Source organism: Myiozetetes cayanensis, unplaced genomic scaffold (assembly GCF_022539395.1).
Source record: "Myiozetetes cayanensis isolate MyiCay16 unplaced genomic scaffold, myiCay2020 scf33, whole genome shotgun sequence".
In the NCBI taxonomy this organism is placed as follows: domain Eukaryota; kingdom Metazoa; phylum Chordata; class Aves; order Passeriformes; family Tyrannidae; genus Myiozetetes; species Myiozetetes cayanensis.
In genome coordinates, this window is record NW_026087555.1 from 4320196 (window position 1) to 4333777 (window position 13582).

The following is a 13582-nucleotide window of genomic DNA, read 5'->3' on the forward strand; positions in this document are numbered from 1 at the left end:
TATAGTTCTGTTTACATCCAAAAGTAGAAAAATTAAATTTATATTTACAAGACCTATTCAAAAAATACACTTTTCTATATTGTACAAATAAAAGTCAGATAAATCACAAAAAATAAACATTTATACTCTTCTGTAAATATGATTTTTTTGCACTTTTCTTCAGCACTGACAAATACACACAGAGGGTTTTTCACTGAGAGATCAAAATTAATTGTTAACACTAGGTCTCCTTCTGATGCAAGTACTGACTTGCATTTTCAGTATGAGACCAAGTCCTACCAGAGGTAAACATCCCTTGGTTACTGGTGTATCACCATGCATAGCAATCCCATTTCATAACTACTCCTATTGGGGCTGGAGGTGTAGGCAATGTGTGTGTTACATGATTGCAACCAATTTACCACTGAGATTTTGGCAACATTTTGCCAGTTGCCCTAAAAATCACATACATATATATATGTATGGGAGGGAAATAGTTTCCTGCAAAGTCTCGTGTTGTTGGAATTGGCTTCATGACATGATGGCTTCAACATGGCTTTTTGCATAGGTAATAAGAGTGGAAAAAAACAGACTACATGTTTTGGATTGTTCCTCCCAGCAGCAATGGCATGAAGTTCTGTGGTGCTGCTGCTCTCAAAGCAGAGCCTGAGGAACTGAGTGTAGCAGTCCTGCTTCCACCATGTGTGATTAGGACTAAGGGGAGGAGAAAGAACCCAAAACAACCAGGGACAGTTTTGTCAAGTCCCTGGTAGGCAGAATGGCACCTTTAATTATTATTCCTGCCCTAGGACATGGTGCATCACCATTTTTCATCCCATTTCAATCATGAAGCTTGGAAGTAACTGAATAACAAGTTTGGTGGGAATTAGTTGCCTTCTGTCTCTATGGATGCAACTGCTGTTCTGCACAGTAAAGGGATGCCATTTAGTAGCAGTCATGCCAAACTTTGTTATTCCTGGTAAAGCGCTGGAGGCAATTTCAATTGCCATGGAAATGAATTAACTGAAGAAGCCTGCCTGTCCTACCTGGTGGCATCAAAGCTATGACTCAAGTCATCAGTGGAAACGTCAAAAGGGGACTCCCTTGTGCCCTGGGCTGCAGGACACAATTGAGTTTGAGTAGGTGAGCTGATAAGGCCATTAAATGGGACCTGAAATACTCGCCCTGCTGCAGCACACTGACGTACAACTTGAGTACCACTTTCTTTTCGCATCTTTATTTTGCTTTTAAGGTAAAAGCTCTTCAAGCTTTCTTGCCTGTAGCTTTTATAAAGCAGACCTCTTTTGGTGAAACCAAATTGTCAGCACTTGTGATCTCCCCCAGCCGCATGGAATATGCATCAGTTTTCTCCCGGCAAGAGCGCTCACAGCACAGAGCCACCCAGCACCTCCAGGGGACACTGCAGTGTCTCCTACCACTGTCCCAGGCATCTCAAGCAACCATCGCTCATCCTGACCTACCACACAAGTTTCATGAAGTGTGTGGCTGCTTTGCAGGATTGCTCGATGGGACACAGGATCAGATAAGCCTCCTTGATTTGCTTATTCAGACTTTGATCAGGTGCTCTGCCATGGCCCAGCGCATCACTGTTTATCAACACCAGTTTTGCTGGCCCAATCGTGGGAAGACGTGTTGCCTTGATCCAGCCATCGCTGAGCCTCAGCAGGGCACAGCCATCCTTGGAACAGCAGAGAGCTCATGACCCCATGTGAGTATAGCTTGACTGAGCTACCCAGTGGTGATGGAAGTAAATGTCTCCCTTTCAGTCTTTTCAATCTGTGCCTTCCACAAGGGTATTTCGAGTTCAGGTGTTGTGCAGTGTTTGTTCTGATGTTTAGGTAGCATCTTGTTATTTCCTTTACTAAAACTGTGTAATGGTTGTTGATGCTCAACTCCCCATCAAATAAATGGTTTGTGAGTGTGGGAAAGAGGGGCCTTTCTCCCAGAAGCTCCTGGAAGACTTCCTGTTCTAGAGACAAATGCCACAGCATGGTATTTTTGCTGCCATCCCCTATGTTGCCGTACCACTTTAGAACTCGTTCCAAAATGCTTGCTATGTGGTGTACACTTGCTGAGGGCAGACTCGCTCTGCCCAACTTTTTTATGTAGAGCACTGACCTGCACCTCAGCCTGCTCTCATCTGAGTCAAAGAGGGAAGCAAGACAAGCCTCACATTGCAAGTCCCAGGCCAACTGCTCAGCCACAAAGCCAGCGGCGCAGGTGACGCTCCGTGCGTGGAGTGACAGGTCTGTCAGCGCGTTACTCAGCGTGGAGCTGTGCAAAAGGAGGCCTGCACAGAAGGAGTACTCTGTTGCCAGTGCCCTCCCATGAACTGGGTTATACTGAGCCCAAATGCTGCCCAGGGTCAGATCTCTGCTACGAGACAGGGATACATCCAAGGAGCTCACGTTGCCTGAGCCACTGCCATGTCTTGAGCCTGGTGACAGGCTGCAGCTGGCCAGCAGTTTGTGATAAGCAGCCCGGAACACCATGCAGGTGGGGCTCCCACTGGTGCCACAGGCTTGCCTGAGGGCCCTGAGAAACAGCTCCAGTGCGTCCAGGCTGAAGGCGTAGGTCTGGAGGTGGTGGGAAGGAGTGCCTTCTGGACACGTGTAGTTGGAGTAAAGCCACTTAAGGCTTTCAGCATTGAGCAAGAGACTCAGAAATCCTAGTTTGCGTTTGCTCTTAATAATGTATCTCCCCACAGAGTCTGTTAAGGTGACAAAGAAGCTCTTGGCCTCACTGAAGAGGTTGCTTATTTTGGTGTAATTTCCAGCCAGCAAAGGCACCTTCAGTCCCGTTCCATAGGGACCTCTGCCACAAAATACGTCACACAGAGAGCTCATCAAACGCACAAACTTGACAGTGCCACTGCAGTTCTGAAATGAGGCCAGGCCCAGCTTCTGGAGGTGTTCTAGGGCATCGGCAACACCCTCGCTGAAGAGCAGTGTAGCAAGGTTGACCTTCAGATGGTAACTCTCTTTGCTCCCAGATCTGCCTGACCCGGGACTGCATGGCTCCAACACCCTCTGCTCCCGCAGAGCTGCCAGCTCCACCACATGCTGCCACCACATAGTATCACTGAGCCACTCTACTTTCTGGAAGCACTGCAGAGCATTCCTTACCAGCTGGAGCGCGTGACAAACATCAAAGAAGTATGTGATGCTGTGAGCAGAACCAGGCGGATGATGGAAAGTGCACCGAATCCTTTCAGGATCCATCCTGATCCCCAAAGCTCTGGCGGTCTCAGCACCGCGAGCGGAGGCATCTGATGTCACAGCCAGGACCGTGACCCCAATGTTATTCAGCTTACTGATGGTCTGATGAAAGAGCTGAGCAAGCAAGCGGCCAGTCATGCTGTTCACGAAGAAGTACCCAAGTGGAGCTGTCCAGGGACTGGAGATGCCGACTGCCATGAGGATTATCGCTTCCGAGGCCAGCGGAGCCTCATCAGCATCAAGGATGCCTGCTCCCAGGTCAACAAAGCCTGTCAGGCGCCTGGTCTGCGGGTCCCACTCCTGCTGCTTCTGCAAGGACATGTCTTGTACCATCACAGCACAGTAGCAGTAGGCCTGATCCCCTCTCTCCACCTTTTCCTGAAGCTGGAGGAAAATGTCATTGCTGAAGCCTGCAGCAGTCTCATCATTAGACAGCCAACTGGAAAAAAAGGGATGATGTGATTCTGAGACATGATTCTGAGAAAGCTGAAGCAATGGCACCTTTTACCCCTCAGGATGTGGTCAGCCATGCCTGGAGCTGTGCAGGCTGATGCAGAGTGTAAAACCGGCAGCCCTGCCTTTCTTAATAGCGTGAGTTTGTTTTCTCACATTCTAGTGATGGGAAGCCAAGGAAAGTACCTTGTATAAGATCTCATGATAACGGGGGAAAAAAAATTACACCACAGAAGTGCAAATCAGGCTATGTACAGGGCCAGCAACACCTGTCTGTTCTCCTCCCCAACTGGCTTTCTCCATAACAGACATTGTAATCCAGATTAGAAGATGTGAAATCCTCAGTAGTCCACGTAGAATGCTACTCTTCCCAATACACTATACCCTATCCACTATCTCCGGCCACCCCTTTGAGAAGATTCCTTGGAGAAAGCTGTATAAAACCCCCATAGGCTGGCATGGACAACATGTGTATCCTTTAGGCATCCTCCAGCTGCCCTACAGGAGTCTGAGGCTCTAAACCTCCAGGGGGAGAGTTCCTTCAGCCTTTGTTTTGTGTGTTGTTACAACCTCTTGTTGACAGGTCTGACAGCACTTCAGGTAGTAAATTCTGATAAGCAGCCTGGGACACAGTGAAGGTGTGTAATTCTTATGCTGTGACCCACATGCAGGAACACATTCTAGCTCTCTTGAGGGCTATCAGTGTTCTTTGATATCTGCTTTCCACTCTGCTCCTGTTACTAAAAACAAAGCAGGGAAAATTACTACCCTTGAATTACTACTCTTTGGGACAGATTGTTACACCTATTTCTCCACGAGTACCTGGAAGTACATTCAGAATGAAGGAATGATTAAAAACTTGCTTTGTCAGGCTGCAGGGATGAGGGAGGGGAAAAATCTTCCGCAGATAATCATAGGCCTTAATATGGTAGAGGTGGAGAATACAGGCAAATTGCTTCATTTCTGGTGAGTATTCTGCCATCTGCCTCCAGCTGTGCAACTCCAAAGGCAAATCTGCTCGAAAAGAAATCACAAGAGGTCAGCTTTAATAAAAGAAATAAAGGGCTCATAACAGAGGGATGCACGATACAAGTATACTGCAGAACACAAGCCAATGGGGTGGCCTCTGGAACCACTCGGTCCTGAAGTCTGGTGCGAATGTCATTCTACAGTTTTGAGTAAAGACTGTGAATCTTACACATGGGTGCTGCTTAAAAACTGACGTAGCAAGAAAGAAGCCAGCAACTTACAGCTGAACTCTCTGATTTGAAATGGCTTCTTCGGATTAGATCGTGAACTCACTTCTGGACAGCACAAAAGACAAGGTTTTCCTAGTTAAACACACTCTATTCTTGAGTCATGTGACAGCTAAACGGTGGCACAGTTTCATTTAACAGCCTTGGTTACAGGTCTGACCTGAACACTGCAGCCAGCCTCAAGCAACTGGAGTTTTTGGGAGACTTTAATTCTCTGTAGGATTGGTTGCTGTATTCCGGACCTAAAAAGCACAAATCTAGGAAGTCCTAGGAGCCTAACAGTCAGGGATTACCAGCATCACGTAGTCAAGCAAAGACACAAGACCGGGATGAAGGAGCGAGCACACGCTCCGTCTACCTCAGCAAGCGTCCCTTGCAGTACCTGAAAACTGAGCCCGCAGCAAACTCACGATTTCCTCAGGAAGCTGCCGCTTCTTCACCAGCATCCTGAGGAGGCTCGCTAGGGTGCGCGGGGTGTCCGTGGGGCGGCCCTGCAGGCTGTAGTTGTGGTCCCCGCCGGGGGGGCCGCGCAGCGGCTGCTTCAGCGCCCGCACGCGGGTCCCGCTCCTCCTCCTCCTCCTCCGGCCGGCACCCGGCGGCTCCTGGTGGGGGAGGGAGAGGGCAGGTCACGGCACACGGGAACACCCCGCGGGCAGGGGGCGAGGGGAGCGCGGCCGGTACGGCCCGCACCGCACCGGGGGCAGGAAGCGGGAGGGCACGGCCCCCCGCCGCAGCTTCCGCCGCAGCCCGAAGCGCTCGAAGTCCCCCTCGGCGAAGTGTCGGGAGCAGAGGATGGCGCCGGGGCCGGGCAGCCACGGCCGCCGGCTCTGCGGGTCCACGCGGTTCACGGCGCGGATCCACGCGCGGCGCTGCGCGGCGTCCACCGGGAACCTGCGGCAGACGGAGAGAGAGGGACGGAGGGAGGGAGGGATGGAGGGATGGAGGGAGGGTGGGATGGCTGGGGTGCGGGGGCGCGCGCTCACTGGTGGAAGGAGACGCCTCGCTCGCGGCTCCGCGCGCTGTCGCGAGCGGTGCAGCCCAGCGCGGAGCAGCTCCGCGTCATGGCGGGACCCGAGCGCGCCGCCGCCCCGCCCGCACCACACGGCACGCCCGCCCCGCCCCGCCCCCTGCCCAATTGGCCGGCGGCGCCATCGAACCGCCGCCCCATTGGACGCGAAGGCGCCCTCGCCGTCCGGGAGGCGGGACCGGGAAGGGAAGAGAGACAACCGGGAGAGGCGCCCTCGGCGGGCACAGCCAGTGGTGAGCGGCGATCCTCGGGGCCAATGGGAGCGGCGCTCCCCACCCTTATATATAGCAGGGCTGGGAAGCCCGCCCTTCCTTCCCCCTGTGCCGCGGTGCTGTAACAGCCTCGCTGGGCCGCCCAGGCGAAGCCCGCCCCGGCCACGCTGTGTGTCCGCCCGGCGGCCGCGGAGCCCGGCGGGGGGGGCGGCAGCGCAGCTGCGCCTCGGCTGCCGCGAGAGGTGGGTCTGGCGCCGCCGCCCTCCCCCGGCTGTGGATGCCGCCTGGTCGCTCTCTTGGGCTGTGTCCCCCGCCCCGCCCCTGTCCGATGATGAGCCTCACTGCTGTTCACATCATGAGCACGCCATGATTACTTCCCTAGAGCTGAGGACAGGCGGCACCGCAGCCCCTGCACTACCGCCGCTCCCGCTTTCTCCCTTCTCCTTCCCCCACCTCCCCTCCCCCGCCTCGGCTCCTCTAGATCCCCTAACTCCTGTCTCCCTCTTCCCTAGGGCTCATGGCTGCGCCTTCCCCGAGAGACGCGGCGGACAACCCCGAGGAAGGAGGCGGCTGCACATCCCCGTCCATACACTCACAAGTCACCCCCACCCACCCCCACCACCGGCACACAGGCGCTTCCCGCGGCGGGAAGGCACGTCCCCGGCGCCGCCGCCCGGAAGGCGCGGGGCGCGCCCGGAAGGCGGTGTGGGCCGGGGGGCGGTGCCGGGGTTGCCACGTTGGAGCGGTCCGGGAGCGCCTGAGCGCCGAGGACGCGGGGGTGAGCCCGGCGGGGGTGGGGGGGAATCTCGGCTGCCCGCTCCTTTTCCTTTTCGGCTCCTTTGGGATCGGCTCTCCGCTCATTTTCCTTTTCGGCTCCTTTGGGAAGGGGGCCGTGGGTGCCGGTCCTGCTGGCCGCGCAGCGTGTTGCCGAGGGTAGGGGGTGTTGAAATAAGACCCAAAAAATGGGCTGCTTGAGGGTGTTTGGCGGCATGGGGTCCAGGGAGGGTTTTCTCGGGAGCACATTTGTTTCGTGGGTCAAGGCAGAGAGCTGCTATAGGGTGATGGGTCCCTTGGTGCTGCTGGAAGAGGGTTTTTCGCAGCAATTGAGGGTTTGCCCACGTTTTCCTGTGTTATGTCCAGCAACCATCATTTTCCCCTACGTATCGGTGTTACTTTGCCAATGGGGAGTTGTTCCTCCCCTCCCCCCCTGCGTGTGCTCTGGAGAGGATGGCTGAGGTGCCTGTCCGTGGGATATCTTTTGGAGAACGGTACCTCTGGCAGCTCCTGCCAAGTCCTGGTGCAGCAGCTGAATCCGTGGCAGTGCACGCTCACCATGCTCTGTTTGAGCATCACCTTTCTTGGTCTTTATTTTTTAGCAAAATGAAGCTGAAGGAAATAGATCGTACTGCCATGCAGGCATGGAGCCCTGCCCAGCAGCACCCCATTTACCTGGCCACAGGTGAGTTTTTGGGAAGCATGGATTAACAAACCTCTGGCTATGTGCAGTGGCTGCCCTTATTGAAAGTTGCAGGAGTTCCTTTGCATCCTGAAGTCTGGAGTACGGTATAGGTTGTGGTGCCTTGAGTTCTCCAGTTGTGCCAGCATGAAAACATGCTTTGCATTCTGCAAGTGACAGCAAGCCATCCTCCTCTTTCTTCCAGAGGAAGGTGACAGCAGTCCTAATTGCTGGTCACCTGTGGCTTGTTTGTAACTAATAATTTTCTGTACATCATCAGGGAGAGAGAGCTACTGGCCTAAAGCTTTTCCTGCTGATACTGGTTAAGAAACACCCAAAGGCTGGACCACAGGGAGAAGAGTTATGTAGAACTGTATCTGAATAACAGAAACAGAAACCTGACCCCCCTCTTTTTGCAAGGATGTTGCTTTTATGTCCCTTCTTGTTCTGTTTTTGCAGTCAGTGCTCTGTGTATTGTGGCTTTCTCACTGCCAGGCATGCTTCCTCGCAGGTACGTCAGCTCAGCAGCTGGATGCCACCTTCAGTACAAGTGCTTCTCTAGAAATATTTGAGTTGGACTTATCAGATCCCTCACTGGATATGAAGACCTGTGCCACATTTTCCTCCTCCCACAGGTAGGCAGTGTTGTAAGGGAAAAGTAATGTCTGTGGAACTGCTGTACGTGGTGTGTGTGGAAAAGTCACTTCATGTGGTTTATCTGCATTTGTTGAGGAGAGGAGCAGAAGTTCAGCACTGAAAGATGAAGGTACATGAGTGCCACTGATGTTGTAGGGCAGTGAGCTTGGACTCCAAGGGATTGCAAACAGCTCATGCTCGGACATGAACCTAAAATATCTGACATTGGCTGGAAGGTTTGAGTGTGTATGTGGAGCTTCTGGGATTCACAAGAGAACAGAAGAAAATGTAAAATTGTGAAAATACAGTGCTTACTTTTCCTGTTGCCCCATCCTGTTTGTATTTAGGCATTTCAGGGAGGTTCCTATAACACAATTAAATCGGGTCGTGTTCCCACAGCTGGGAAGCCAAGTTTGACTGTACAGCTCCACTTGGTGCTTTGTTCCTTACTGTATGCTCATCCAGAGAAACATTGTTAGCATCAGAACATCCAATTTCCATCTCAGCAGTGCTTGTAGCAGCTCTTTGGCAGTTGGTCCAGTGGCTACTGCTCCTTGTGGGTGAAACATCCACAGTCTCCGTTTAATGCCCTGCACTGTGGGCGAAGCTGATGTTAACATGTTCTGCTGACCTGCTCGGAGCAGGATGAGGTGTTTGATCTTTTAGAATTTCATTGTTCTATTTTGTTTTAACTATGTCTGAGATTTTTTGAGGCTTGAATTTCAAAGAACACTCCTTATAGCCAGGATGCAGTGCTTCTATGAAAGTACCTCCCTTGATGAGTAACACAAGAATTTGACTTTGCCCCAGAAAATACATTACAAAGGAGGTCGAGGGTTGGTTGTTTGTTTTTTATTTAAAATAAGATAGCAGTGTATACATCAGGCTTTATTTTGGTTTGCAGCAAGTGAAAATGTCTTGGTGATTAGACCCACAAAAGATAAATCCTTGCCAGGGAAAGTTTTCCACTGCTCTTGTAGAACCATACTTTATCTTGGAAAGAGCAAAGGGCAAGAGGAAGGTGGTTGAACAGTTGACTGGGTTTTTTGTTCCTTACTGTTTTCTGCCTTCATTTTGGATTATCTGAAGTCCTGTTCAGTCTTGCTGGTGGTGCCTGGACAACCCTGTCAGTCACTCCATTTCTCGTCAACTTTCATGGTTAGGTGCAGAAGTATAAAGATCATACCCAGAGAATGGGACTATCTGATATCACAGACCAATTTCCTTTCATAGCATCATTCTTTGGGGAACCTGCCCTGTAATTTGAAGAGTGAGAGACTCCGCATTTGGCTGTTACAGTATTTCTCATCCAGCATATGCTCTTTATGTAGCTTCCTGTAGGATGTATTTTGTCCTGCTGAAGTTGCTGTGATTTAAAGAAATTACTTGAAGACTTCCCAGAGATAACAAAGAGATTAATGATAATACAGTGAATGCTAAAGTAGCTCCTTGCCACCTTCCAGTTTGCTTTCTGCTTTGCATAAGAACTCATGGGTAACTATGTCATTTTATTAGAAGAAATTAATTCCTTGCATGTCTAAATGCACAGGAATGCTGTTTTGCTTATGTAGCAAGTTCACTGAGTTTAAGGAAATTTGAGTATTTACAGAGGGACACAGTGATGCAGAAGTTCTTAATTTCTGGAAGTATGTTTAGTTTCCTGTGATTTAGCCTGGAAAATAGACTGTGGTCCAAGAGATGTGTCTTAGATATGAAGAAACTACTTACTTAGCCCCTGATGTGGCAGATGAAATGCTTGCACATCTAAAAGCACAGATATGGGAAGGAAGGTGGAATTTTTCTAGTTCCACCATTTTTCCCCCTTGTGTGAAGCTGTTGGCAAATAGGAAAGGTTTTTCTCCAGACTGCAGTTGGTTTGGCTTTTACAGTCCTTACTTTGAGTACTCCTGTTGTTTTGCAAGGTGAGCTCAAAATCATGTGCAGCTGGGAGCACTTACTTGTTTTTGCAGCCAGGAGATTAGAGATGTTATCAGTTTCCAGGTTATTGGTTGTTCGTGTTGTGACCCTGCATCTTATTAATGAGCAGAATTGGGACATATCTTTCTGATGGAAGGAGTTGTAAGTACAGAGACTCATAGTTAAGGAGAAATGCAGACAGTACTTTTCTCTGACATGTCTACTCTGTCTGTTTGCAGGAGAGGCTTTAGCTGGGGTGAGCAAAAAGGGGATTTATCCTTCTGTGGGGAGCTGGTGGTGGATGGTCATAGACTGTGGGGCTCTCTGTGCCTGACAGGTACCACAAGCTGATCTGGGGCCCGCACAGCATGACCTCGGGGGAGAGAGTCTCTGGAGTCCTGATTGCTGGAGGTGAAAATGGAAATGTCATCCTGTACGACCCAGCCAAAATCATAGATGGAGACACTGAAGTAATAATTGCCCAGAAAGACAAGCACACTGGACCAGTAAGAGCCCTCGATGTCAACATGTTCCAGGTTGGTTTTCTGCTGTTCTTCATATCATACCGTCATAGAGGAGTGGCCTATTTTCACATGTACCTAAAAATGTTTCTGTTGCTTCCCGTCCCATGAAAAGCGTGAACTAAATTTAGTGTTTGAGTGTCTTGTTTATATTTAGTAGGAAAATCCTGTCCTGTTGCTGGCATTTCAGGATGGGGTATGAAAGCATTTGAGGTGTCTGCTTCATTCCTTCCCTTTGTCAGTTTGCATTGCCAATTTACTGCGTCTTTTTAGCTCAGTTTATGTTTAAAGTAGAGGTGGCCTTCTGTGGTGCCTTTAGCCAATCTCCTTTTTTAGCTTCTATGCACTGTGCCAGTATTGTTCTCATCACACAGGAAGTAATTATGTGCTCTCACTCATACTTCTGGAGAGATCAGATTTCAGGTACCTCTGGGAATTAGGTAGGATCCATCTTCAAGACCTCTAAGTATTGTTGCTTGGAAAGAGGAGACAGCAGAACACAGCTACTTGGCCTTCTTAGCAGAAAGACTCTCAAAACAGACAAGCTTTCCCACATTACTGATGAGCATTTACTTCCCTCTAGATAGAGTGTGTTGGTTCCCACCAGCTGTGTGAGAACTGAGTTGAATTCACTCCCTAAATAACACTTGTGTCCCTGCCCTCTTGCTTTCAGCAAGGCTGCCCTGTGTCCATTGTATCTGCTCTGAATTGCTCCCTTTCCCTTTCTGCCTGTTATGAAGTCAGGACTTGCTTGTCATCAACCACGAGATGTGGTCAAAGGGCACTTGGTGCCCTTGACTCATGTCGCCCTGCCTGGACTTTTGCATCCCAGGTGCAGGAGTGCCCTGGGTGGTTGCGCTCACTGTGAGCAGAGTGCTGTCCACCAGAGGCACAAACGCCACTCTCTGTCTGGAGCAAAGCTCTGTGGTGGCCATTGCTTCCTCCTCTACCCCTTCACACAAGTGTCACCACTTTTCCCTTGCTCCTGTGGCTGTGCCCCTGCAGCCCCTTCCTGAGCGTTTGCTGTGCACTGGAGGAGCACCCCACAAATTCTGGTCTTAGCATGCCAGCCTAGTGTAGATTGTGGGTGTTTTAATTAACTCAGTCTTACCTGAAGTCTCAGAAAACCTTACCTTTTTTTCCTAAACTGCTCTGTGTGAGCCAAAAGCTATATCCTGAGCTGACAGGGCAAATCAACAGACTCCTGTGGATCTGATGCCTCCCAACAGCTAAGACTGTGAAAGCTGATGCTGAAAATACTCTTAATGTCTATTAATGTGTCTTACAGACTAATCTGGTGGCCTCAGGTGCTAATGAGTCTGAAATCTATATCTGGGACTTGAACAACTTTGCTACGCCAATGACACCAGGAGTGAAGACACAGGTACCAGAACTCTGCAGAGCAAGCTAGTGAAAAATATGTATGTCAATTAAGTAGAGAGCTCATTGAAACTTACAGTTTTAAAACCTGTCTCAGGTGGGGTGGGGGACAGCCTTTTGAAGTCTAACTTGAGTAGTAGTTAATTGTGATTAGCTGTGAGCTACATTTCTGGCAAGGTTGGCTACAGTCTTTAAGGTCTCTCAGGTTACACCACTCTTTGAGTATCTATAACCATTACATGTCTTAGTCTTCCTCTGCATGTTTCACTGCATGGATGAATTTGAAGATTATGAAGGTACACAGAGGAAAACAGGAGGAAGATAAAAAGCAGCTACTGAGAAGTCAGATGATAAGGCAGTAGGTTTTGTAGTTATATTTGTGGGTCTCAGGGTGTGGTTTAGTTGCTATACTCAAGGTCCAGTGTTTAGCCTTTGTCTCTTAAAGATGATCTGTGGGGAAAAACAAGAGTCTTCTGTGCTTTGGGCCTTATGAAGGAAATAGAAGAATGGGAGAAAGTTGTTTCAATGCATGTATGTTTCTGTATCTATTACAAAATTGCACAAGAAATTTGTGGTTACTGGGAAATGGATTTATTACTGTATGATGATTTGGAGATAGCAAAGTGAGCAAACAGGATGACAGGTTAGTTCAAATCATTAATTAACATGTAGGCATTTGGGGGTATGCTCATCTTAAAGATCCCTGTAAGAGATTTTAGGGTTTTTATGTCTAATAGTAATTTTTTTGGCTGGGACATCTTTTAGTCCATATGCTTAATGACAGCTGGAAATAGTAGGACAACAAGGACTGGGTTAACACTGAGTTTAATTCTTGGTCTAAGAATAAGGATTGAGGGGGTGAATAAAAAACCTCCACAGAATTCCTCCAAGCAAACTTTTTTTTTTTTTGCTAAGTCAAAACCTACTAAATAAGACAAAAGGGCAGTTCGTATACCCTGATAATGCTTCCATGGAGTAATTTTCTGTTCTTGAAGACAGTTGTGCTTAGTCTTGTTTCAGTAATTAATGTATAGTGTAAAGCAGAAAATTTTACAGAGAACTGCCAGCAGCTCATAAACCAGGCTTTTCAGGAGCTGGTACTTTGCAGCATATGTACAAAGGAAGTCAGAACACGCAGCATGTGGGACGAGTCCCCAAGCAGGTTTCTCATTTATCAAGTCCTGAAACCAGCAGGGTTTGAGTCTTCAGTTTGGAAAGGTTGTGACAGGCTGCTCTGTGTGTGCAACAGCCTCTTGAGGACATCAGCTGCATTGCATGGAACAGGCAAGTCCAGCACATCCTGGCATCCGCCAGCCCCAGTGGCCGCGCTACCGTGTGGGATCTCAGGAAGAACGAGCCCATCATCAAAGTCAGTGACCACAATAACCGGGTGAGTTTTCTCTCGTGCAACTGCAAAGGTGCTTGCAGAGAGGTGTTGGGGTGCTTCTTGACATGGGGGGACAGGTCACAGCACCCCTTGGTTACATGACACAGATACCAGTGCCT

At 49.5% G+C, this 13582-nt stretch overlaps 2 protein-coding genes across 9 annotated transcripts in view; one reads left to right on the forward strand and one right to left on the reverse strand.

The window, feature by feature from the left end:
• Positions 1-1194: 1194 nt before the first annotated feature.
• THAP9 (THAP domain containing 9) lies at positions 1195-6004 on the reverse strand. 3 transcript variants are annotated; one of them, XM_050327380.1, is made up of 5 exons: positions 5911-6004; positions 5623-5818; positions 5310-5529; positions 4535-4685; positions 1195-3657 (listed from the first exon to the last, which is right to left on the reverse strand). In XM_050327380.1, the coding sequence occupies exons 1-5, from the start codon at positions 5988-5990 to the stop codon at positions 1584-1586; spliced, it is 2721 nt and encodes a 906-aa protein (XP_050183337.1). In that variant the 5' UTR covers positions 5991-6004; the 3' UTR covers positions 1195-1583. The 3 variants fall into 3 exon arrangements, with proteins under 3 accessions (XP_050183337.1, XP_050183339.1, XP_050183338.1); XM_050327382.1 differs by lacking the exons at positions 5310-5529; positions 5623-5818; positions 5911-6004 and adding exons at positions 4922-4975; positions 5088-5276; XM_050327381.1 differs by lacking the exons at positions 5623-5818; positions 5911-6004 and having other exon boundaries at positions 5338-5562.
• A 270-nt stretch (positions 6005-6274) lies between these two features.
• The window catches only part of SEC31A (SEC31 homolog A, COPII coat complex component), a 41904-nt gene continuing 34596 nt past the window's right edge, over positions 6275-13582 (forward strand). For all 6 annotated transcript variants that reach the window (XM_050327273.1, XM_050327275.1, XM_050327277.1 and 3 more), the window contains exons 1-7: positions 6275-6408; positions 6679-6944; positions 7543-7625; positions 8134-8257; positions 10513-10711; positions 11985-12080; positions 13326-13466. In XM_050327273.1, the coding sequence (XP_050183230.1) occupies positions 7547-7625; positions 8134-8257; positions 10513-10711; positions 11985-12080; positions 13326-13466 (639 nt within the window). In that variant the 5' untranslated portion in view covers positions 6275-6408; positions 6679-6944; positions 7543-7546. The remainder of the gene's footprint in view (positions 6409-6678; positions 6945-7542; positions 7626-8133; positions 8258-10512; positions 10712-11984; positions 12081-13325; positions 13467-13582) is intronic.